General features: G+C 42.9%; 1 protein-coding gene across 9 annotated transcripts in view; it reads left to right on the top strand.

Moving 5' to 3' along the window:
• Window positions 1-27,214, top strand: part of LIN7B (lin-7 homolog B, crumbs cell polarity complex component) — a 226,843-nt gene that overhangs the window by 90,402 nt on the left and 109,227 nt on the right. For 6 of the 9 annotated variants that reach the window (XR_011922785.1, XM_072426510.1, XM_072426508.1 and 3 more), the window contains exon 6: window positions 3,156-3,319. Coding sequence is in view for 8 of the 9 variants with exons in the window: in XM_072426510.1 (XP_072282611.1) it covers window positions 3,156-3,319 (164 nt within the window). In the remaining variant the exon portion in view is untranslated. Of the gene's footprint in view, window positions 1-3,155; window positions 3,320-7,365; window positions 7,419-27,214 lie in introns of all 9 variants that reach the window. The other 3 variants (XM_072426509.1, XM_072426506.1, XM_072426502.1) reach the window with 1 other exon arrangement.

Genomic DNA, 27,214 nt, shown 5'->3' with positions numbered 1-27,214 from the left:
CTCTGCGGTGAATGGTACCAGTCTGTGGACTTAACCGCTTTCAAACTTTTCCAATGCAAATGTCCGCGGGTGTGCTACATCAGGAGACCATAACCTTCCTTATTCTTTCCCAGGCCTCATATACGGTCATCCTAGGACTCCCATGGCTTCAACAACATGCTCCAGTGCTAGATTAGTCTACTCCAGAGATATTGGCTTGGGATCCTTCTTGTCACTCCCAGTGTTTGACCAAGCTCAAACCTCTTGCTCTCTCTATGTTAGTGTTTGCTCCATCCATCTCAAACCAGTACAAGGACTTCCAAGATGTATTCTCCGAATGCAAAGCCGAGCAACTTCCTCCCCATTTCTCCTATGTGCGATAGACCTCATACCTAATTCCACACCTCCCAGAGGTCAGATGTACCCCATCAGTCCCCCTGAGAACAAGGCTATGAGTAAATACAACCGGGAAAATCTGCAGAGAGGATCCATATGCAAGTTCTATTCACCCCCGGCATAGGGTTTTTCTTTGTCCAAAAGAAGGATGGGGTTCTCTGTCTGTGTATTGATTACCGTGGTCTGAATGTCATCACTATTAAAAACCACTACCCACTGCTGTGTATCCCTGAGCTCTTTGACTATCTCTGTGGTGCTCAGGTTTTCAACAAACATGACCTCTGAGAGTCCTACAACCTAATTCGGATCAAGGAGGTGGACGAATGGAAGAAAGAGATGGGCATTATGAGTATCTGGTGATGCCCTTCGATCTCTAAAATGTCCCAGCTGTATTCCAACACTTTGTCAACAATGTTTTTCGAGACCATTTATACATCTGTGTTGCTGTCTATTTGGATGACATTTTGATTTTCTCTCCTGACCCTACCCACTGATAGCATGTCTGTCTGGTTTTACAGCGCCTCTGAGACAATCGACTCTACGCTAAGCTGAAGTGCCTGTTCGAATGCCTACAGGTGCCCTTCCTGGGTTACATTGTTTCTAAGGATGGCCTCTCTATGGATCCCGAGAAGGTTACTGGCATTTCTAAATGGCAGCTACCCTGCAGTTTTACAGCTACTCAGCGTTTCCTGGGTTTTACCAACTACTACCAGCAGTTTATCCAAAATTACTCCACGCTGGTAGCACCCATCACTGCACTGACCTGAAAGAATGTTGACCCGAAGAACTCACCCTCTAAGGCTATTGATGCCTTTCTTTTCTGCCCAGCTCTGATTAGGCCAGATGTTTCCAAGCCCTACTCAATCGAAGTAGATGCCTTCTTTGCCTATTCTCTTCCAGACCCTCACTGGAGCTTGACGCCCATGTGCGTTTTTTTCACTGAAGTTCTCCCCAGCAGAAAAGTATTACTCCATTGGAGACAGGGAGGTGCTAGCCATCAAGCTCGCTCTAGAAGAACAGCACTACCTTTTGGAGCGTTCTCCTCACAAGGTCACTATTTTCACAGACTACAAAAACCTCCAAATACCTACAGTCTGCTCGTCTCCTCAACCCTTGGCAAGCTTGTTGGTCTTTGCTCCTTTCCTATTTTGATTTCATAATTACCTTTAAACCCGGTTCTGCTAACTCCCAAGCTGGCGCTCTCTCCCGCTCATTCGATCCAAAGGATTCTGAGACCACTGCTGAACCAGAGTTTATTATCCAGCCGGTCTGTATCCTTGCCTTGACCTCTGTTAAGGAATCTGTTATTCCCCCAGGTAAAACCGTGGTGCCTCCTCAACTCCGCACAAAAATATTACGTTGGGCACATGATTCTGAACTGTCTGGTCACCCGGGCATTCACAGAACTTTCACACTTCTCTCCCATCTCTTACGGATCTTCCACCCTCTGATGGCTGTACGGTCATTTGGGTGGTTGTGGATCGCTTTTCCAAAATGGCTAATTTTGTACCATTTCCAGCTTTACCATTCCCAGCTGCGTTGCTGCCAACCTTCATTCATGAAATTTTTAGGCTTCTTGGTATGCTCACACATATTGTATCTGATCGTGTAGTTCAATTTACATCTTGCTTTTGGAAAGGCTTTTGCAATCCCTGGACATTTCTGCAGAGTTCTCCTCAGCCTATCACCCACAGACTAATGAGCAAATGGAAAAAGTCAATCAGGCCTTGGAACAATATTTCGAGCCCTTGTTTCTGCCCACTATAACGACTGGGTATCTCTGCTACCATGGGCGGAGTTTGCCCACAATAACCATGTGAGCACCAGCACCAAAAAAACAGCATTCTTCATTACCTACAGCAACAACCTCTCGTCTCCTATACCCTGCTCTGCTGAAAAACCTGCAATCAGTGTCCTGCAGAGAGACTTTAACAGTATCTGGTCTTCTACTTGTAAGCATCTGAAACATGCAGCTCTCAGGCACAAGAGGTTTGCTGATTGGCCTCTCCAAACTGGGGACAAAATATGGCTTTCCACAAGGAATATTCGTTGCAGGGTGATTTCTTTGAAGTTTGCTCCTCGTTTCATAAATAAAGGTAATAGGAGACATCTTGTGGTTTCTTTTGTTGGTCAGGATGTTTACTTTAAAAAAATAAAGATAAGTCTGTATCACCTTGGGCAGTTTAGAGCTGGTATTTCTATACCCGAGACGTTGTTTGCATTTAATAATAAACTGGGTAGGTTTGTATTATTTTTTAGACCAAACAGTAAAAGTGTCACCACAAAAAAAAAAGACTGCATTTAAGGGTATTGTTTATAACTGTGCTGCAAAATTTAGATAGAAAGGGCGTATTGGGAAGAATAAGAACTGTTAAGAAGAAGGCTTTTTTGGCATAAAAATAAAAACATTTAATTCTTTGAGCAATTCATAGCATTTGACTAACAGAAGTCAACTATTTTGACATATATTGAATATGGCATTAAATCAATCAAAGATATACTAGTTGACTTGTTACAATAATTTCAAAGTTGAATAACAATTGTCTCATAGTCCCCAATGCGTTTAAGAATTAAATGCTTTTATTTTTACTGCCAAAAAAGATTTTTCCTTACACAGTTCTTCTTCTTCCCAGTACGCTCTTTCTATTTAAGTATAAGATATAAAAGGCTTTGGCAAATAGTAAAAACAGTACAGGGCTCCCCTAGGTATTTCTCCTTCTGTATCTTATGTTCTGCAAAATTGTAACATTGTACTCAGTCTAACACTCATCTCTTTACAGAGCGTTGAAGGAGAACAGCATGAAAAGGCAGTGGAGCTTCTAAAGGCAGCACAAGGGACAGTAAAGTTGGTTGTGCGCTATACCCCAAAAGTGCTGGAGGAGATGGAGGCAAGGTTTGAAAAAATGAGGACAGCACGACGCCGGCAGCAGCAAAACAGCTTCACGTAAGAGACAATGGCTGGTCATACCTATGCTGTCCCCTCTCCTAGTCTTTGCCTTCTGAATTTTCACTGGATAGTAAAAGAGCCTCAGGGGCAGACATCAAGTGTTACAATCTGTTCAAAACCACGATGGAACCAACAGGGGAGGACAAAGTAGGACTAGAACAGGTATTCTTAGACTGTTAGAAAGCACCTGTATAAAATGGACTTTTGTACTTTGTATGAAGTTGATTAGTTTTGCTAGTAAAAAATCAGTTATACAAACACTATTATTATTATTTATTATTATTAAACAGGATTTATATAGCGCCAACATTTTACGCAGCGCTGTACATTAAATAGGGATTGCAAATGACAGACTAATACAGACAGTGATACAGGAGGAGAGGACCCTGCCCCGAAGAGCGCAGGTGTGGGGTTTAGGAGGGAGTCAATTGTAGAGAAGAGGTTGCGTGGGTTGGAGGCTTAAGAGGAAATGACTGCGGAGAAAAAATTTTCTTTGGTGACAGTGAGGTCTGTGTTAAAGCTTTGAAGCTTGGCTTTGTAGTCAGCGCTGAGGCCAGATTTCCTCCACTTGCGCTCAGCTGCACGAACAGACTTAGCTGTTTGGTGTGGTTGTTGAGCCAGGGTCGCGGGTTGGCAGGGCGGGGGTAGCGGAAGGTGGCAGGAGCAACATTATCCAAAGCCAGGGAAAGAGAGTGGTTTAGCATGGTGGCAGCTTCATCTGGGGAGGTGATTTTGGAGAGGGAGGGGGTTTGGGACGCAGGGCAGTTTGAGAAAAGGTTGTGGTCAAGGTTACGGATATCTCTCTGCCATTGACCAAGTCTGTGATGTGGCAAGGGAGGGCAAAGGTTTGATAGGTTGAAAGTGATAAGGTTATGATCAAAGAGGGGAAGTGGTAAGTTGTCAAGGAGGGTGAGGTTGCAGAGTTTAGAAAATACCAGGTCCAAAGTGTGTCCGGCTATGTGTGTGGGGCTATTGATGTGCTGTGTGAGTCCAAATGAGGAGATATTGGAGAGCAGTTTGGCTGAGGAGGGAAGGTTGGGCTCATCCATTGCAACATTAAAATCACCAAGGATTAGTGTGGGCAGGTCATGGGAAAGAATGTGTTCCAGGATTTTGCCAGGATGCAAAGTTATCCACAAATTGTGATACTGGGCCAGGGGGGCAACAGCAACAATGAGGGGTAAGGGGCTAAAGAGTCGGACAGAGTGGACTTCAAATGAAGTGAAAATGAGAGAGGGTGGGGTAGAAAGGACTCTCTATGTACAATTAGGTGAGAGAAGGAGACCCACACCACCCCCTACTTTGTTGCCAGGTCTAGGGGTATGTGTAAAGTGCAGGCCTCCATAGGAGAGAGGCAGAGGCAGAGTCAGAAGAGGAAAGCCAAGTTTCAGTGAGACCCAGAAAGTTCAGAGACTTAGAAAGGAGAAGGTTGTGTATGGAGGTTAATTTGTTGCCAACAGATCTGGCATTCCATAGACTGCCATAGAGAGGGGGTAAGGACTTATGGATAGGGTGAATGGGGATGAGGTTAGGAGAAGGGAGTGTCTTGCTTAGAGTATATGGAAGGGGGGACTGTGTGGGGGACCAGGGTTGGGTGAGATGTCACCAGAGAGTATCAGTAAAGTAAAAAGGTGCAGGAGCACAGAGGAATACGGAGAGTGAAAGAGCAGAGAGACAATGAGTTATCAGACTGGAGAGTGCAGGGAGTAGTGCCAACAGAGAGAGAGCAGGATGAATAATACATTTTTACAGATAATTGGGAACCATATGCGTACAATAAACAATGTGGCAAACTGAAATCCAAGAGAAGCAGTCCAATAATATGGGTTCAAGTGAGGCTTGTAAACTTGTTCCAGGAGTGCAGGATGATAATTCAGTCAAAGAGATGGTTTGATGAAATACCAGTTTAGAATGGTAGCAGCAGCAGAGAATGTGTTGGAGTCCAGGTGGATAAATCAGTCCAAAGGCAGGAGATAGGAGTTGCAGAGTATAATTATATGTCCAAATCTGTTCCAATTCCTTTGTCAATTCCCTGGGTTAATTCCCATTGCACTTATAATTTGGGCACTTGAGATTTGGGCACCTGACCAGGGTCCCAAAGTGACCTTGCCTGTTGTTTAAATAGAAGTGCTTTGGGTTCTGATTATAGATGGACTGATCAGAGTAACAAGGAATTTGGGAAGATCTGCCTGGATTGCCTGGCTTGTAGATCTATGGCAACATATAGAAGTTTCTAGTTTCTGTATTACCTGGATTTACTTGGTTAGACTGTGAATGTACTGTAGGAGGGTTGATAGGAATTGTTTGTGACTTTTTAGTTGTTTATTAAAATCACCTGTGGGACAATACTCCCTTTTTTATAGAAAGTAGCATCTGCAAGTTGCATCTTGCATATATTTGTGTCCATCAAAAAAACTCAACAAGCAATCTTCTATATCTGAGAAGAATTGTATATGATCTAATATGGTGGTTGGGCAGAACGTAAAGCCTTTTATTTGTGGATGGATATTTCTGGTTCTAAAAGCCCTTATTCTGACAAATTGATGATTTATTCTTCTGTTGCATTGACATATTTGGTAAAATCAACATGTTTACTGTCTTGAGATCTTGGCATATCTTTTGGGTCACTGATAACAATTGTGTTAGTTTGTCTTTAGGTCCCATCTAGGAATCAAGTAGTACAACTGTTCTGCTAGTAGAAATTCTACCAGTAGAACAGTTCTATTGCTAGTGAAATATTCTACTTGACTGTACTTAAATGTCCCTCAGTGTACATTTACATAGAAGAATTAGAACTTAGGGACAACTGTTGCCACAATGTCGCACTGTGTATGGTGCATTTAAATGATAGAAAATGGTTTGAGATGTTTTCTAGACCCTAGCTTAGCAAGCACCAGAGATGTTGAGCTTGTTTCCCGATACATTTTCAAGGACATAGAAATTGTTTTCAGATGATGGAAGGATCAAAATAAGTTTTTCCGGCATTAGCTTAGCATGCACCTGGGATACAAAGTTTGTTACCAGATGGTTTTGGACAGGATCAACAGATATTTTCCAGGTCTTAGCTTAGCAAACAACTGGAACGTAGAATTTTATTTTAGAACATTTTGCATAAGTGTAAAAGATTCCTTTACACTTTACAAATAGTTCTGAGCAAACATTACAAAATTACCTGTGCTAGCAGAAAAGATATTTGGCAGAAGGAGTGTTTGTAGGTGTTGCTGCCCTCAAGAACTTGGGAAACAGCAGAAAAATATTGACACCTCTGACAGCAGCAGGAGTAACTTCAGACACCTGTGGCAGCAACAGTACAATTTTTTTTTTTTTACTGGAGATCGAAACCAATGAAACCTGGGCAATGCGATACAATTAAACAGCAGTGGCTGAAAAAAAAGCTTTTCAAATGGCACTAGGAGATTTCCTTTTAATTAGCAAACACCATAAACATAAATACGGAAAAGCTGAATATAGATAATTTCAGGATAGTCAAAAATTGATCAGAAACTACAAAACAAGTTGTAAAACATCCGACAGAACAAGAGAATCTTCAGCATTAAAGCTGCAGTAAAGCAATTCAACTTGTAGGAATCAATAAATTACCAGGGCAGAGAGCCTGGAATCTTTGCAAGAACAAAAGATTCAAGAGAAAAAAACTGAACCCTCTCAAAGGGGGTAGTAGAAGTAGTACTTCAAACATCTGTAGCAGTTAAAGAACTCTCTGTACAAACACATGATGTAAGAAAGGATATTTAATTTCTCATGCATAATTGGCCTGATTTATTAAAGCTTGCCAAGACTGGAAAATATAGACTATCATGGAAGAACCTGGAAAACTGGAATGGATTTCCTAAAAATCATTTGCTATCAGTTGGCAAATGTTTTCAATCCCGGACCAGATAACCCAGGTTCTCCCATGATCTTCTCCAGTCTTGGAGAGCTTTAATAAATCAGGCTTAATATGTCTAAAATAAAAGAAAGAACTTTGAGTTGAAGATTTTTTTATGAAACTGAGTTTTTATTGAAAATTTTTTTTATAAATACAGCAAAAGAAACAAAACAAAAAGAACATGGACAAGAACACAGCATACAGGAGCAGGTGATGTAGAGGATCTAAAGTAGATAGGCATTTGGTCACCTTCCCCAATAGCTGGTTAACCTTATCCCAGTAACTTTGTATAATAGGGCAGAACCAAAAAATGTGTTCTAGCTTCCCGTGGTAGGACCTACAGTGCCAACAAGTCAGATCAGCCTCTGGGAACAGCCTATGGAGCATGTCTGGGGTGTGATACCACCGGAATAAAATCTTATATAAATTTTCTTTCTAATGAGTACATATGGAGCTTTTATTTGCTGCCTCCCAGACGGCAGACCACTCCTCCCCATCAAGCATTCACCAGAGGCCTCCCTTGTTGACACATGGAGAAGACGGTAGATTGAGGAGATAAGGCCCTTAGCGTAAGGACCAGCTGCACACAACCTTTCAAAGGGAGTTTTTTGAGAAAAGCTGGGAGATTGCTGAAGAGAGAGGACAAAATGCCTGATTTGTAAGTATGCATAAAAGGAGGTGCGGGGGAGGTCATATTTCTCCCGCAACTCCAGGAAGGTAAGTAATCTCCGATCCAAGGGATGCAAAATATCCTGGATATGAAAAAGCCCTCTCTCTCGCCAGGGTAGCCACATAGATCTGGTAAGGCTGTCGGGTATCAGGGGGGTGTGTATAATAGAGGTAAGTACAGAGGCAGGGGCGGAAAGGCCATATTTAAGTTTGTGAGCTCTCCATATATTCCTTATAAACACCATCGGTGCGAGTAAATCTCCATCTGTCAGTAGCAGTGAAGAACTCCATAGCATAACATTGGGGTGCAGAGGAGCGAGCCAGGCCTCCTCTATCTCCCGGCAGACACTGGAGGAAAACAATTTGGTCCATGCGGGCAGAAATCAAAGGTGGGCTGCTATATAGTATTTAATAGGATCCGGGGCCCCAAGGCCACCCAGATCTTTGGGTGTACAGACCACTGTCTTGGACAGTCTTTGTCTCCTATATGCCCAAATAAAATTCAAAAAGCCAGCCTGTAGCTTTTTCAGGGTCAAAACCGGAACCCTGACTGGAAGGGTCTCAAATAAATAGAGTAGCTTGGGTAATAGCATCATCTTCACAGATGCTATACGGCTCATAAGAGACAGAGAATGCCCCTTCCATTTGTTCAGGTAATTATATATCTCCTGAAACAGCGGGGGAAAGTTATGAGCATACAGTTGGCCATATGTGGCTGTAATTTGAGTGCCCAAATAATTTAGGGAGCAGTCCCACCATAAAAAGGAAAAACTACCTTGTAGCGCCAACAGTTGTGAGGGTGGCATGTGTAGTGGTAAGGCCTCTGTTTTGGAGGAGTTCACCTTATTATAGTCTGAGGCAGTACCAAAGGTGTGCAATTCAGCCCATAAGTTCGGGAGGGAGGTAAGAGGCTGCGTCAAAGTTAAAAGTACATCATCTGCATATAAAGAGATTTTGTAGGAGGAGCCCTTCACTAGTACTCCCTGAATATTGGTATTCTCAGCAAGTGGTTCGATACTAAGCGCAAATAGCAGGGGGGATAAGGGACACCCCTGCCGCGTACCATTTTTAATTGGAAATTGCGCCGATGAGGCATGAGGTAGTTTGACTGATGCTGATGGACAAGAGTAGAGGGAACATATGGCGCCCAGGAATGATCCGGAGAACCCCATTTTAGACAGTGTGGAGAGCATAAATGGCCAGCTAAGTCTATCAAACGCTTTCTCCGCATCTAAGCTGAGTATCAGTGAAGGGAGCTTGCGTTTATTGAGAAAATCAATAATATTGATTACTCTGCGAGTATTATCACTAGCATGACGAAATGGGATAAAGCCAGTTTGATTCCTGTGCACTAGGTATGGCATATATTTGGAGAGCCTATTAGCTTGAATTTTAGAATAAATTTTAAGGTCCGATTTTAGCAATGCAATAGGTTTATAATTAGTACACTCTAGAGGATCTTTACCTGGTTTGGGAATAACATTGATATGGGAGCATGACATGGAAGGCGGGATAGGTTTACCTTGTAAAAAGTCATTAAATAAATCCATTAAATAGGGGAGCAAGTGTGGCAAAAAGGTTTTGTAATAGAAGTAGGGTAACCAGTCAGGGCCTGGGGCCTTATGTGAAGGGAGGTGAGAGATAACCTGCGAGACCTCCTCTCCAGTAATTGGACTGTTAAGGTGTTCCAGGTGTTCCGCCTTCAAACGGGGAAGATTCAGGTCTGCTAGATATGAGTCAATAGTAGGTTGTAGCCTGGGGCCCATATCACTTTGTGCCTGATGTACCGTGTGGTACAAGTGTGTATAGTATTGTTCAAACCGGGAGGCTATATGAGAGGGGTCATGTCTAAGAACACCTTTCGCATCCTTAATGGCCATAGGGGATGAGTTCATTTTTGTGTCCCTCAGTTTACGTGCTAATAGCGTATCGGCCTTGTCGCCCTTATGTTAATAGGTTTGTTTAGTTCTTTGCATCAGCCAGCTAACTTTCCTCAACTCTAGGGCCCGTAATTTAGAGCGGAGGGAAGTCACCTCCCGCAGGTGAGCCAGAGATGGACTATTAGTAAATCGTTCCTCTGCCACCTTTAATGCCTTCTCTGTCAAGGTGCGCTGTAGAGCGGAGTTCTTTTTAATACGGGAGCGTAGGGCCACACATTGACCCCTGATCACCGCTTTGTGAGCTGTCCAAAGGGTGGATGTGTGAGTCACTGAACCTTTATTCTCTGTAAAATAATTTTGTATGCCCACAGTGAGTGACAGTTTAGTTTCTTCATTTTTAAGGAGAAAGTCATTCAGTCTCCAGTGGCAGATCCTGGTCTTAGAAGGGGCAAATAAAACCTCAAGGGTGATCGGAGCATGGTCCGACCATGAAATAAAATGTATATCCGCAGAGGCACTATTTCTCAGTAACGGTAAATTAACAAATAAGTAACCAATGCGGGTGTGCGTTTTGTTGGGGGGAGAATAAAAGAAGTATTGTCTACTTGTGGGGTGCGGGATCCGCCAGCTGTCATACAGTTGATGGCGTCCAATAAGCTGTCTGAAAAGTTTGGAGTGCTGCAGAACATTTGGATGTGGGGGAAGATGTAAACACAGACATTCTGTCTTGTGTAGGGGAGAAAATAGAATTAAAGTCACCCCCAACCACCATATAGGTGTGAGTGAAATCTTCCAGAAGGGCCAGAGTCCTAGTAAGAAACTTAATCTGACCTGTGTTAGGAGCATAAAGGTTGCAGAGGGACGCCTCAGGGGGTACCGTGCAGGATAAGAAATCTTCCCTCAGAGTCAGCTATTGTACATATGGGGGAGAATTTAAAGGAATCCCGAATTAAAATTGCAACCCCCGCCCGCTTTTTAGAGGGGGAATTAGCCAGATGAACTCCTGGGTAATATTTGGAGGCAAAATTAAAAGTACCCGTGTTATCAAAGTGTGTCTCTTGTAAAAAGACCACCTCCGCCGATTGGCGTTTAAGTTCTCTAAGTGCCAATTTCCTTTTAGTGTTGGAATTCAAACCCCGCACATTAAGGGATAAAATTCTAGGAGCCATAATAGAATGAAAAAAAGTGAGTTATGTGCAGACCCATCCGGTATTCATAGATCCCTGAGTTTAGATCAAGCCTTTTGCTCTAAAGTGCATGTGAAGGGATATGAAAATCGCCCCATAGGGGAAGGTGGGAGGTTAGGTGGGCAGTAGCAAGGGAAAACTATCGCTATAAAAAACAAAATCACAGAAAAAAAACAAAAACATACATATAAGCAACCAACCAGGGTAAAGTAGTTGCACCCCAGCGACCATGGGGTGTTCATTATCTGCCGATCCCCGTGCCTCAAAAAGGGGCAGCAGGGAAGAAACATCCGTGACAGACACTTCAACACCCCCACAGGGGTCAAAGACCCAGCAATCTCCGGAACAATCACCAGGAAAATCCCCGGTCAACATAACACCAGCTAGCAAACATCAGTATAGCCTCCACGAAGGGGCTCCCCACCATGGCCGAGCAAGTCGACCCCAACACAGAGCCCCCCCCAGGGGCAAAAAGGCAATCCAGCGGCATTCATGAAAAAAGGGCAAATATACAACCTGGTACAGCATAAAAAGGCAGCACTTATTTAGGTAAACAAAATCAAGTTATACAACATTTAGTAAACCATGTTGTGCTAAGGCATATTCATAAAGTACTTAGGCCAAGTCACAGATCCAGACCCATGCCTAGGGCAGTAAAAAATAAAAAAAAAATACGCTCCAGACAAAGGTGGATCAACATAAGCTATACACTAGCTCATCAGTGGTAAGAGATCATGATATCTAACCCAGATGAAATCCCACCCAGGCCAAGAACCACAATCCCCAGGGTAGGGTTAAAGAAACAATAAGCACCGCCAACCAAGTACTATCCAGTTGCATAGTCGCTTCCACTATTATGAACCATAAAAACTTTAGCTCTATAAGGATTTTAAAGGCAAAACATTATTAGGTTAAACACCAATTTAAGTAGGAGAGCAGTAACATATTCTAAATTGTATCAAAAGAGCAGAGCAGCATTAGAGGTATGGGGGGGCCAGGCCCCATCAAGACTGTCCACTGTCTTGAGAAGGAGGAGGTGGAGGAGACCGCCGAGCCCGGCGTCCTGTGCGTCTTCTGGACGTAGCCATCTGCCAGGGCGGGGATGAGGAAAGTAAAAGATACTCTGACTCCCATCCGGGAAGTTTGGGGAAAGCTATACCCATATCTCGGCAGAAGGCAGGTAAGTCCTCCGGATAGCGTAGAACAGCCGTTTTCCCCTCATTGCGGGCTGTTAGGCAGAACGGAAAACCCCAGTGATAGGGGATGCGTTGATCCCGAAGCAAGGTGAGGAGAGGTTGCAGGAGGCGTCGTTGTTGCAGGGTGTGCCATGACAAGTCCTGAAAAAGCTGTAAGGGGGCTCCATCAAATTCCAAGTTGCGCATATTCCGTGCAGCAGCCATGATCTCAGTTTCAAATCTGCATCAGCTAAGTGGCAAAGGACATCACGCGGCCTAGAGGCCGAAGCAGGTTGCCGGCTGGCTCTATAGGCCGCGAGTATTCCCACATCTTGTGAAGAAGGGCGCCCCAGGAGGTGGTTAAAAAAAGCCTGCAGAACCAATTTTGGGTCCGGGCCACGGGTGGCTTCCGGCAGCCCGCGAACTCTAATATTATTCCTGCGCCCCCTATTGTCCATATCCTCTATATGATGGTACAAATCTCTGATCTTCAAATGGTACTCCCGAGATTTGCGGGTAAGGAGCTCAATATCTCCCTTAGCTTGGTGCAAGTTTTCATCTATAGCTACCACTCACCCAGCCAGAGACTGCAAATCAGTGCGGAGGACCACAATTTCAGAGCAAAATGTTGCCTGAACCTCAGTTATCAGTAGTTGAAAATCAGCTTTAGTAGGCAACATCTGGAGGTAAGTCTGCCATGTATGTGGCAAAGCGTCCGCTACCTGGCCCTGATTCTGTTTGCAAGGGTGAAATGGCTCTACAGGAGCATGAGCCCCTAAGGAACCTGTCCCACAAGATAAACTGGGTGTGCACAATGAAGGACCCAGGGGGGGAAAACAAGCTTTCAGCGGTCTACAGGGTGCTGGGTTAGTTATTACTTGGGTGCCCCCAATTGTCCCCAGCATAGGAGAGGAAACCGTCTCAGGTCTAATGGCTAAGGGCACAGTATCATCCAGGGGGGAGCAGGAGGTATTAGGTGAAGCAGAAGTGTCCCCATCATGATGAGTCCCAGGAGAGGGTGGGGGCTCAGAGCAGGGGGAGAGACTCACCCCTGCAAGATCCTCTGCAGCCTGGTCGTCCCTGTCCTGCTGCAGGATGATTTGATTGTTCACTGCTGAGCCTGAAGAGGCTGCTTCTAGGTCCGCTGCTGTGAGGAGATGGTGTGCAGCTGAAGACTCTTCTGCACGCCACGTGTGCTGAGGAGGGGAAGAAGCCGGCCCCATCTTAGGATGCTGGGGAGCAGCTGGATCGTCTCCTATGAAAGCTCTAATCGAGGGCTGAGAGGAGCTGTGGTGCTGGAAAGGGGAGGGGGGAAGCCTCCCTCCCTTAGATCTCTTCTGTTTGCCCATGTGAAGCCTCAGATGCCAGTGGAGCTGCTGAAATCAAGCTGGTGCCTGGAGAGCAGAAGAATTAAGCAGCCATCTCCAGAGACAGCCAAGCCAGGCCCCCTTTGAGTTGAGGATTAAGTGTATTCTATGTTAAAAGCTAAGAGTAAGGCCCGCTACATGAAGTATAAATTTTATAGATGGGGAAACAAAACTGGTTCTCTTTTGGCCAATCTGGCATCACCTCAAAAACCAAAACGTTCTATTCACACGTTGCGTGTCAGGTCACCAATGCTTTAATCAGACAAAACTTATCAGAATTATGGAAAACTGTTATACTCAAATTTATTCTGCATACTCCCCTGATATGTCAGACATAGACGCTTTTCTTTGGAAGGCGAACTTGCTGGTGCTACCTGAGCTCCAGTAGGAACAATTGAAAGCTCCCATATGGATTGAGGAAATAGCCAAAGCCATTAAATCCCTCCCCTTGGGGAAAACGCCAGGTCCAGATGGGTTGTCAGCTGAATTCTACAAACCCTTAGAATAGTATATTTCTCTCTTACTATTTGAGAATTATGCTGGTATTTTGAGGAATGACACCTCTTTCCCATCATTTATTAATGCCCTTACGACGTTTTTAAGTCCTATAAAAAAAACACAGAGTAGCCCAGCCCTTCTACTATAGGCCTATAGCCTTGCCTAACACAGATTACAAAACAATTGCAAAAATAATGGCTAGAAGGCTACAACCAATGTTACCAAAATTGTTAACTAACCATCAGTTGGGGTTCTTACGCAACCAGCATATTTCAATAGGCATCAGAACAGCCATAGCTGCGATCACACTTCCTTATAGTAATAAGCACATGTTATTAAGTCTTGATGCCGAGAAAGCGTTTGACAAAATACTCTGGCTATATTTGCATTCCCTATTAGAACTTAGGCAATTTTCCGCTCATTTTAGAACGTATGTAACATTTTTATATATTCACCCAACCACCCATCTTAAAGTAAATAATAAACTTTCCCAGCTGATAACTATGAACAGTGGTACAAGGCAGGGCTGCCCCCTATCTCCTCTACTGTTTAATCTTGCTCTGGACCCCCTGCTGCGAATATTAGAAGCAGACCCCAGATTCTCTGTTATAAAGTTTGGCGCCACTGAAATTAAGATGTCTGCGTTCGCTAATGATATACTTTTGTTTATTGCCAACCCAATCACCTCTCTTATTATAAATAAATTTCAGAGATTCCAAGGCCTTTCAGGTTGCACGATTAACTTTGACAAGTCAGAAGCCCTGTATTTATTTCCTAAGCACAAATCTACATGGAGTATTCGGTACCCTTTTCAGTGGGCGAAGTCATATTTTAGGTATCTGGAAGTGCTGGTTTCCAAAAACCAGGCAAAACTATATAGCCTTAATTTCACACAGGCCATACGCTCTATGAAAAATTATTTTAGAAAGTGGGCTTCTCTTACAATTTCTTTTATGGGTAGAATAGCACTAATTAAAATGGTTACCTCCCCAGACTTTTGTATTTGTTTCAAACCCTTCCTATTTTCCTACCACTACAAGATTTGAAACAGATACCGTATTTTTCGGACTATAAGACGCTCCGGCCTATAAGACGCACCCAATTTTAAAGGAGAAAAACCTAGAAAAAAAAGATTCTGAACAAAATACTAAAAAATCACTCTGTGTCAATGTATCCCCTTCTAATCACTCTGACACAGAGTTCGCGGTATCGGGTGAGTATGATTTTTTTTAATTACCGGTATATTTAACATGTATTCGGTGTATAAGACGCACCCACTTTTCCCCCCCAGTTTTGGGGAAGAAAAAGTGCGTCTTATAGTCCGAAAAATACGGTACATTTTTTGTTTAGAACCTTCATATGGGGTAGAAGACAAGCAGTGGCAAATTGTATTTTTTTACATCCGATTACTTAAATTGAAGGGCTTAATTTACCTTAAGTGGCTCTATACAATCAAGCGGCTCTCCTGCGCATATTGAAAGCCTGGATACACGGTACCTCATACTACTCTAACCTAAATGTAGAATTGTAATGTCACTCCAGGCTTTTCCCCTCTAATGATTGACTGGGCGGTAAGGGGTCTTACCTTAGTGAAAATGCTGTTGGATCCGCAAAGCCATAAAGCATATTCTTTCCCAGAATTGAAAAAGAGATTCCCTTTATTGCAAACAGTATCTTTTTACTTATTCAAGCCAGGGTATATGTTTTTAGAGTGGCCAGGAAATTGACATAACCCCCTTGACACATTGTTGCTGACCCTTCCCCTCGATTTTATCTAAAGTCATTTCTTTATTCTTTGAGAAATTAGCTAAATTACGAGAGAAATAACTTGGGAATTGCAAAATGGCAACATCAATTCCCTAACTTAAGTGTGATGAAGCTAATAAAAATGTATAGGATATCCTGGAAAGCATTACCAGTGGTATAATATGGAAAAATGTTTTTTCAAATTTTTCATAAAAATTATATTTCCCCTAAACAAGCATATTTCATGGGGCTCACAGACACTGAAAACTGTTTTAAATGTGCTACTAGTGCAGCGTCCCTATGCCATAATTTCTGTCCAATGGCAAAGCATTTCTGGTGTCAGGTAGTTAACTATATTCATCCCAATTTATTGAACTACATACCCATAACGCCTGAATGGGCAATTTCTGGTATACTTGATAGTGCAGGGGTGCGTTTTACTTTTATTAGCGGTGGCTAGGAAGACAATTTTGCATTGCTGGTTTGATTCTAACCCCCACAATAGGTCTTTTTCTGACCACATTAAAAAATGGAGTGGACAGAGGCAGCCCTGCACAAGGAAACTAAGACCCATTACCAGGGCAACAAAAAATTAGTTTTTATAATCATCAGAAACCACAACAAATTTTTAAGATCTGTTTTCAGTTTTTCCCTAACATGTACAGTTCCTGAGTTATGAGTACTAATATAGTTAACATTGTACGTGCATGTATTTTGTACTAAAACATAAGCATCATTGAAGTGAATGTTATTACATCTTCAGTGTAAAGTAAAATAAAGCAGACTGTGGTATAGATCTACTGAACAGTGGTCTGTCAGGTACCATTGTTTCTTTAGAAATGCTTAGAGTATGATTTTCTTGTGTACTCTTTGTCTGGGTTGTCTCGTCAGCCATCATACTTTCATTCCAAAAACCTTGGTAGCGGTGCTCCATTAACTGATTGTCCTAGTGAAAACGTTCTCCTTGTTCATTACTCACCATACCACGATTTTCAGAGAAGAAATCTAGATGTGAGTGCAAGAAATGTATTTTTGCGACAACCCAGTTTCTGGTAGGAATCAAGCAGATTCTGAACTCCTTCCTTGTATGCAGTTGACTTATGGTTGCCCAGGAAATTTTCACATAGACACTTGAATGCATCCCAAGCTTCTAGCTCAGCTGCTGAGAGAGATTGTTAGAAAACATCATCCTGCAAAACAGACTTGATCTGTGGCCCTATAGATATCCCTTTCTTCATTGTTGCAGTTCTTATGTTTGGAAACTTCTCAACAAGGTACTAAAAACCCATGGAGTTTGATTTACTTGGCTTATAGGTATCTCTTGGTAGCCAATCACGCTTGACATAATGGTCTCCCATAGATCGGCTGTCCCACAGGCATAGGAAACAGCAATATTTTGTGAATCCTCCTTGCATTCCCATCAGCAAGCCAATAACCTTTAGATCCCCACAGATGTTCCACTGGTGTGTTTTATACTGGATTGCTTCAAGTAGTAACTTCATGTTGTCATAAGACTCCTTTAGGTTAACGGAATGGGAAATCGGTAAACTTAGTTTGGAATTACCATTATGCAGTAAGACTGTTTCAAGCTTGTTTTAGAGGAATCAATAAAGATACGCCATTCAGATGGAACATGCTCTTGTGACAAACTGTTAAAGAGTGCATTTATATCATGATAGCAGCACAGTGAGCCATCACTAGTGAAGAACATTGTCAAGTTAAGATTTTGTTTTTTGTAGTGAGTTAGTTACACCCTTTGCAAGCAAGTGCTTTTGTTTAAGCCTTGAAGCAAGAAGTTCTGCTTTGTCTTTGAAGAGATTTAGATCACAAACGAGATCATTCAGCTTGTGCTTGTGTAAAGGTCTCTGGTTCTGAATCTTCATCGGCCAAGTAGTCAGGATCAGATGATTCAGGGTTTTAACTGGCTCCAACTCCAGCGCATTCCTCATCACCTTCAACAGAAGCAAGTTTATTATGTGGCGGTACCAGAACTGGCAATGAATCATCATGGGGAACAGGCCTAATTGGAGAATCAAGGCTGGGATGTACAATTTTGTGCTTAGTTTTACCTGAGAATCCATTTTAGTTGACGCAGCAAAAATAGTAGTCGATTAGATGGTCTCGCGGTTCTCTCCACACCATCGAGACTGCAAATGGCATTGCTGCTTTACGCCGATTTAGCCAGTCATGCAGTCTGTTGGAGCAACTGGTACAGATCACATGTGAAGCCCAAGATTTATCCTGGTCACCAAGTGGACAGCCGAAATATAATTTGTATATCTTTTTAGGTTCTGTGGTAATTTGGTGACTTTGTGCTTTCGTCGTGAATGAACCACACACGTAACAGAAATTGTCTGGACCATTAAGGAAATTTCCAGGCATGAGGACAAATGAAATCAATCGCAGTTAGGGTGGTCTCTAACCTTAAAAAAAGAAAACTGTCGTTAAATAGTATATGTTCAGGCTATTTATACCGAATTTCACACAATATATAATTAGCTACATCACAAAAAATGGACTTGCTAAAGAAAAACTGAACACAGATTTGAAATCTGCATCAAAAATACTACAAAGTCCACATAAAGTTATATCTGATGAAAATGACATGTTGACCTGTGTTTTTCTTTGAAACGTGGAAAAGCTTTATCTCAACACTTCACCACCAAAAATAAAAAGAAAAAAAAAATAAGAGTTAAAAGCTCTAACATTTTCCAGATGAAACACAACACCAATAAATGTAATGATTTAGATTTAGGAAATGTTTTTTCCAGACTGAAACAAAGATTCAAGTTTGCTGAGATTAAAAAAGTGGTTTTGTAAATGTAAGTGAAATATTGCATGACATCTCCTGCCAAACTCTGGTTGGTTTTATCCAATTCTTGACCTTTGTGTCAATGAAGATGGCAACAGACTGAATAGAAAGACAATATGGGGTCTAACATTTGGAAGAGTAATTTATGTACATAATGAAAGGATTGAATGTATTTGGGATCCAGTAACAATATGCTGTTTATATGATTGCAGAGTGGAAGGAAAAATGAATCATAAACTCCCTGTTGAAATATTCCTGCAAGGTTCTGTGTGTGGGGAGGAAGTGGTTTGTGGCTGTTTGGATGTGGTGTTTTGTGTATTTTTCCCCTAGAGAGAAGGAGAGGGAAAGAAAGAAGAGATATGAAAAAAAAAAAAAAACATAGACATGGTCAAACAACAAATTAATATTATGTCCTGGAATGCTCTTGATTTCAGTAAATTAAGTTTTTGAATGGGTAAGGTTTATGAAGACAGTTTCATCAATAATATTTTTTTTCAGTTATTTAGTATATACAAGGGAGGAAGGATATATATTTTAATTAACAAACAGTTATTCTTCTTCTGAAGACATTGCCCCTGATTCATCAATAAAATCCGCGCTCGCTGGAAGCGCGAAAGTACGCGCGGCCATCGATCGCGGATTACCGCGGTCCGGACTCGAGTGTGCGCGTACACTCGCCTCACTACCAGCCGGATTCCAGCCTTCACTAAATGATTACTGTAAAGCACTTAAATCCGAAGCTTTGTAGTAATCATAAAGATCTGGAAGTCCTGGGCCTCTGGTTTTCTTATGTTTGATCATGACTGTAACTCAAATTCTGGCTTTACCTTTACCCCAAATTTACTGCTTCAGTAATCTGTTCAACAAAATAAAATAGCTTTTAGGCAGTCCAATGGGCAGGGTTCTCAAGAAATAAAAAATTGTAGGCAGAAGCAGCATCTTAAAAACTGCTACTCTGCCCACCCAGGACATATCCTGAGAGGACATAACAATCAAATCACTTTTTAAACTAGATAGTATTCTTAGAAAATTATTTTGGAAAATCATGTTAGTAGAGTAGGTAGTGTAATTACCTAAATAGGGTATCTCATTTGTGTCCCATTGTATATTGATTTTGGTTTGTAGCCCTTTCACCACATCTTGTGGCATTTCCATGGGCAAAACTTGTGTCTTCGTATCATTCAATTTGCAATATGAAATCTTTTCAAACAATTGCAACACTTTATATACCGTGGTAAGGGAAAGGTCCAGGTTTGCCAATGTCAGAATCACATTGTCTGCGTATAGACCTATTTTATATTGGGACGAGGCTATACGGATTCACTGTATCTCTGGGTGGCACCTGATTAGTTCAGCTAGCAGTTCCATGGCTAGTACAAAAATATTAGAAGACAGAGGGCATCCCTGTCTGGTGCCATATGGTATTTTAAATGACTAAGATAATATGCCCAACGACAGGACCCTAGCCAAAGGTGTAGAATATAGGGCTGCATTAGCATAATATACATATATCTTCCAAAACCAAATTTGGTTAACACTTTAAACATGTATCCCCAGTGTATCCTGTCGAATGCCTTTTTGGCATTTAATGCCAGAAACAAGGAGGGATGTTATGTAATTCGACATGTCTCATGATGTTTAACATTCAACAAGTACTGTCTGGGGCTTGATGTCCACGTACAGAATCTACTTGTTCAGGCTTAACCAAAATAGATAATATTGCATGTAACCAATTGGCAAGTAATTTGGCATAGATCTTAACCACCTGAGCGATAAGCCCGACCTTGGTACGGGCTTCAAAAAGTTACAATTATCGATAAACCCGCTGCGATCATCCATCATCGTGTTACAGCGTCATCCTCCAGCGTCAGGTGTCCTCTCTGGGAAGAAGCCGGCCGGCTTCTTCTCCCTCCGTGCGTGTACGTCGGCGCGTACGATGACGTTGGCGCGTGTGCGGGAAATTCAAACTGAAACTCATTCAAACACATTTTGTATTGGATTGAATACAAACTCCTGTATCCAATCCAATACAAAATAATTCAAAATAAATACAAAGTATGTAATTGGTAAATTCAAACTCTCATTTTGTATTGGATTGAATACAAAGTCCTGTATCCAATCCAATACAAAATAATAGAAAATATATTTATGTGGTTTTGTCTATAGGTATGTGACGGACACTAGGGAGGTGTTTTAGAAAAATATTTTACTATACAGTATACCGAATCATCGCATTTTCAGTATTTTTCATTTATTTATGTATTCTTGTTTAAGCTGATTTTTTGTGTCTTTTATTTAATTTTTTAAAAGTAATTTTTTTTTTTACATGATTGTGTGTTTCAAACATTTTTTATATTCATAATATCTAATAGAACCCTGTTCGGACATATTTCTGTAAGTTACAGGTCTACAATTTAAAAAAAAAAATTTCATGAAAAACTGTAACGCTTTTGGAACAGAAATCTAGACCTCAGTGTAACGCCCAGGTGGTTAAAGTCTGTATTCAAGAGAGAACTAGGATTGAAATTTTGCGGGGAAACTGGATCCTTCCTTTGTTTAGGAATTATTACAATAGTGGCTTGCAACATTTCAGAAGGAAATAGACTTGATTTTGCTGCCTTATAAAAAAAGTAGTCAGCATATATGGTGTGAGCATATCTTGAAAATATTTAAAAAATTCTCTGGGCAACCCATCCACCCCAGGCATTTTATTCTTTGGGACAGTTTTGATAACCTTTTGTAGTTCTAGGTCTGAAAATGGTGAGTTAAGTTATTTTAAGGCTATTCTAGATAACCAGGAAGATTTATCTCGCTGAAGAACCAATCAATATCCTCAGCCAATGGTTGATGAGTGAGAGAATCATCTTTAACATTATGTAACTTTGTGTAGTAGTTACAAAATTCTGAAGCTTTAGTGTAAGGATTGTAGATCTTTTCCTTGGAATCAGATTTAAATAGGAACGAAATTTTGGAACATTGTATTCTATTTTTAAATCTAGCGGCCATGAGTTAAGAGGCTCTATTACCCTGTGTGTAATGGTTCAATTGTAGCTTTTACATATATTGTGCATGATTAGATAGAAGAAGCATTTTTAATTCTTGTCTGCATTTCAAAAGTTTAGCATTTATATCAGAAAAAAAATTAAGTTTATGTTAAGTTTCCAAAGATTTATTTGTAGCAAAAAGAGTAGCTAGTTTTTGTGCCCTCATTTTATTTCATCTTTGGACCGTATTTGAAGTAGGATGCCTCTGTTGTGAAGCTTTGTGGGCATTCTAGACAGTAAAAGGGTCCATGTCTTGTGTATAATTAAATAGGAAAAACTCTTGTAAGCTGTCCCTGATTGGTGTTAAGTACATTAGATCTGTGGAAAATCGTGGATTTGCTCTCCACACTCTGGAAGGTAAAGTGTAGAATTCCACATGTAGAATAACAGGGGCGTGGTCGGAGCATGTAATATTATCTATATGTATCTGAGAAATTTTTCCCAATAAACTCATATCTGTCAGAAACAAATCTATGCGGGAGTACAATTTTTGAGATGATGAGTAATAAGTAAAATCTTTTTCTGAGGTGTGTAAACTCCTCCACACATGATAAAGACTAGCCTTATCCAAAAAGGGTTGTAATGAGACTCGTTGATGGATGCTCGCTAACGAGACTTCCATGTGAGGATCAGATACAGCAAATGGTCTTTTTGTATAGCCTGTGCTTTTTTCAGTACTGATCGTTAGAACCGGAGTTGTCTCACATTAGGTGCATACAAATTCACTAATGTGAATTGCACATTATTGAGTTTGCATATTAAAATAATGTATCTTGCTGAAGGGTCTATAATTCTGTCATATAGTTTGAATGCTACTGTACTTTTATTAGCTATCAATACCCCTTTACGTTTTTTTTATCTGCATTGGCTGTAAATATACTGGAAAACAATTTATGTGTACATTTAGGTGGTTTAACCAGTGAACAATGCGTTTCTTATGCACATAGAACATCACCACCATGTTTTGCTGTCAACCATAAGGCAGATCTTTTATGGGGCCTATTTGGTCTCTTAGTGTTGATAGTTAGTAATTGAACCTCCCAGGTGGTATTCCCGAGTGTTGCTCTGGTGAATTTTTTTTTTATCAAAAGCAGTAACCCCGAGCCACACTCAGGGTAGGGAAAAAAAACCCTACCTGTTCCCCTCGATCCAGCGGCATCCTCAGCGATCTCCGGCCGGCTTCTGCATCAGATCCCTGGGCTTGATTGATGTAATGATGTAATTACATTGTAATCTGCTTTTAAATCATTGATCACAGTAAAATATAATCAATGCAAAAGTAGTGCCCTAATTTACAGTTTGTACACTATTAGCCCTGACTATCTTACCTTTGCTTGAACTTTTCCTGACCTTTTTTTCATTTCCTCTTTTGAACACTTGTCTCTGACCTTGAAAATTCCTGACTTCTTAAGGTGCGTACACACTTCCAATTTTTATCGTTCCAATCGAACGACGAACGATCGATTGGGTAAAAAATCGTTCGTAAAAAAGTAACCAACGACGCCGACGAATGAGGAAACTCGTTGGAAACGAACGACCGGACCGGGGGATCGGATTGGACGACGATCGTTGAACATCGTTCGTGTGTACGGTCGTTCGTTGATCGTCCATGAGCTGAGCATGCGTAATGAACGAACGTTCGTTCACTTTCCTGTCGTGCACATAGTTTCTCTATCGCTCAAACGATCGTATCTATTGTGTGTACAATATCTACGAACGATCGTGTGGTTATCTCTATGTGCAGGATCGGTGCTATACGATCGTTCGTATATATCGTGCAGGATCGTTCGTCGTTCGTTTTCCAACGATAATAATTGGAAGTGTGTACGTAGCTTTACTGGAGACCTGACCACATCCATGGCACCCAAGAGGCATTTCGCCAGCGCAAAAGCTGTTTTTGAACAGCTAGAAAGCAACGATAGCTATTTGGAGTCACTTGTGAAATCGAGAGATAGTGATTTACCAGGAAACTTGTCATCAGTGACAGTGAACTCAGCGACAAATCTGAGCTTAAGGTCAGTGATGTGAACTTGGTGCTCTATTGACCTTGAGATCAGGCAGCGCCCCCAAGATTCCCATTTACTGGAGCACCTGGTGTAAAAATTGATGCTGAACGCAACGACCCCTTGGCATACCTGCCTTCTTTCTCATCTGACCGATGAGGTTATTGAAAAATACTTGCTGAGACAAACAGTAGAGATGAGCGATTTGAAGCTGACGAAGTGGAATTCGATCGGAATTTCAGAAACAATTTCATTCGCAACGAATCCGAATTTCCTTGCGATTTGTTGAAACAAATCACAATATTTTCTAAAATGGTGGCTACACATGTGAGGACATGGGGCAAGGAACTCTTGGAAGGCGGGATGACCCAAAATGCTATGCATTCAGCCAATCAGCAGCCAGCCAGCCCTGTGATGTCCAAATAGCCTCAGCCATCTTGGATTAAGACATTTTACAGTGTTCTGAGTGCAGGGAGAGACGTGTGCAGGCGCTAGGAGAAACCTCATTGTGATAAAAAAAAATGAAAAAACGATTTATAAGTGCAAGGAAAGGATAGGGAGGAATCATTTCACAGCATCTTAGTGCAGGGAGAGGCGTCAGAAGGAGCTAGGGACAGTGCTAGAAAAGCGATTTACAAGTGCAGGGAAAGATTATTTGAGGATCCAAATAGCCGTTATACAGCTCTGTCATTCCATCAATTTATTTATCCAGAAAAATATACACGCACGTGTATATTTGTCGTGATATATATATATATATATATATATATATATATTTAGTTCAAGTAAAAGTATGACAGACAGAGAAGTGGCAGGCCATGCACAGAGGAGTGGCAGAGGCCTAAATGTTTCTGGCGCAGGCAGAGGTCGCAGAAGAATAGGGGGGCGTGTCAGCAGGAGTCGCAGCGAGAGGCCTGAGCTCCCGGTGTCATCTAGCGGTCGTGTCTTGACCAGCTATTCTTGATTGGTTTATTCGGTCATTCACTTCATCCCAAGTGACATCACACACCCCCAGCCAACAGTCGTTGGGTTCATCAGACACAACCCTTAGTTGGCATGGCCTGGGAGCAGACCCTGTGCCCTCACGTGTCCTCAACTTGCCCCTGTCCTTTGCTGTTCCCTCACACACAGAAGTATTGTATGCTGTGGGCTCAGCTCCACTATACAGCGAGGACGAGCTAGTAGAGGACAGTCAGCAACTACTGCCCAGCCAAGATCTGGAGGAGACATCCGCCGCTTTCTCCACTAGAGGGGCAAGTAGTGATAAGGAGAGTGGCATGGGAGGTGGTGTTGCGAACGGTCAGGCTCCTGGCCCAGAGACCGTTGAGGAGGACATCAGTGACGTGCATACACTACTCGATGATGATGAAGCCGATCGCACTTGGGAGCCGGGTGAAGACATCATCATCAGGAGAAGAGGGTGGCAGCTTGCCCGGGAGGTCGGGAGCCAAACGTTGCCGGGGTAGACCACCTGCTTCGCAGCAGCCTACCTGCCCAGGAAGTAGTGGTGCAGGGGTTCACGGAGGCAGCGGCGGTAGCAGTCAGTCAGTGCGGAGTGTTGGGGGCGAAATCACCTACTCGGCGGTGTGGCAGTGTTTTGTTAAGCCGCTGGAGGAGGTTAACATGGCCATATGAAAAAATTTGTTGGCAGAAGGTGAAGCGTGGCCAGGTTGCCAAAGTTGGCACCACGGCCCTGCATCAACATATGCAGCGTCACCATAAAGTGGCCTGGGAGAACCGCGGCTCTGATGTGGTGTTCCAGCCTGCCGCAGCAACCTCTGCATCACCCAGTGGCACGCACCGGCTTTCAGGCAGTCAAGGCTCCACCACCTCAGCCGAAGGGAGCTGTATGTCATTTCCATCTTCTGCTGGTCCAGATGCTCCTGCTCCTCCTACTCCTCGTCAGTCATTCCGTCAGCAATCGATCACCGAAGTGATTGCCAAGAGACAACAGTATGCGTGCACTCATCCAACGGCGCAGAAGCTGAATGTGCTCCTGTCCAAGTTGCTGGTGCTACAGTCCCTCCCTTTGCAAGTTGTGGACTCTGCACCTTTCAGAGAACTGATAGCTTGTGCCGAGCCAAGGTGGAGAGACCTAAGCCGTCATTTCTTTGCAAAAAAGGCAGTACCAGCCCTGCACAAATATGTAGAACAGAAGGTGGGCCAGTCCTGGGGGAACGGAGTCACACACGCGAGGAACTGCTCCGTGTGATTCATCAAGAGATCGAATCATGGGTTTCTCCGCGACAACTCAAAATCGGAACCATGGTGACCGACAACAGGAAGAACATTGTGCCTGCGCTGCGTCAAGGAAGTCTGAGCCATGCACCCTGCATGGCACACGTGTTCAATCTGGTTGTCAACCAGTTCCTGAAGTCTTCCACCCATCTGCAAGACATCATAAAATTGGCCAGGAAAAAGGGGCTGAACTGGAGGAGAAGGAGGAGGACATTGGATCAAAGGCAATGTGAAGCAAAATGGGTGGTTTTTCTACTCAGGTGACAGGAGAGGAGGAACAGGATCAGCCAGAGGAGCAAGAGGGAGATGAGGAGGACGAGGCAGAGGACCCAGACACACCGTGGCAGTGTGCAGTGGAGATGGAAGCAGGGAGCCCCTCCGAGTCGCTTGTAGAAATGGCCCGCTGCAGGCTCACTTGCTTGCGAATTGACAGCCGAATTGTCACCATTCGGTAGAGGGATGACTTCTGGCTTTCCACCTTGTTGGACCCTCGCTACCGGTCCAAAATGGGGGCCTTTTTTACACCCGCTGAGAGGGAGGACAAACTGAACCACTACAGAGACATCCTATGTAGTCAGTTGGCCGCTGCCTATCTGCGCCATCGTCCATCCTCTCGCAGGTCTGACCTGGGGGGCCCTCTGTACTCACGTTCCACTGCCATGGCTGCTGTGGAGGGGTGGGGTGGCAGGAGCAGTACCAGCTCCATCAGCAGCAGCCTAGATTCTAGAGTCGCTGATGAGCAGCTTTCTACACCCGCATAGTAAAGAAACTACTAACCTGCAGCTAGACATAGAGTAGAACCTGAACCAGCAAATGGTGGCATACTTGGAGTGCACCCTGCCAGTCGTCATTGAAGATCCGTTGGACTACCGGGCAGCCAAACTGGATTTGTGGCCGCAACTGGCCGAGTTTGCCCTGGAAAAGCTGTCCTGCCCGGCCACTAGTCTGGCATCAGAGCGGGTGTTTAGTGCCGCAGGGGCCATAGTAACCCCAAGATGAACTCGCCTGTCCACCCAAAATGTGGAGAGACTGACCTTTGTCAAGATGAATCAGGCGTGAATCAGCCAGGATTTCCACCCACCAATGCCTGATGCATCTGATTAGATGATCCATGCCGCCCGACCCAAACCTTGACAAAAGAGACCAGTTTCTTCTGGCTACCTGCCTCAGCTACTACTCTGATGCTTGCCACCCGCCTGATGCCACACATCAGATTCCAAGTGCTCTTTCTTTTACCAACCTTCATCAGCGGGTACTGGTATTGCCACCCACCTCCCCAGTCTGTCACAGGGTCACTTTGTGGTCTCCTGATGCTGCTGCTGCTATCTCCACACTATGTCACCTTGCCGCTCTGTGGTCTCCTGATGCTGCTGCTGCCATCTCCACA

Source organism: Pyxicephalus adspersus, chromosome 11 (assembly GCF_032062135.1).
Source record: "Pyxicephalus adspersus chromosome 11, UCB_Pads_2.0, whole genome shotgun sequence".
In the NCBI taxonomy this organism is placed as follows: domain Eukaryota; kingdom Metazoa; phylum Chordata; class Amphibia; order Anura; family Pyxicephalidae; genus Pyxicephalus; species Pyxicephalus adspersus.
Note: the sequence above shows the minus strand (reverse complement) of the source record. Positions and strands in the feature narration are given on the sequence as shown.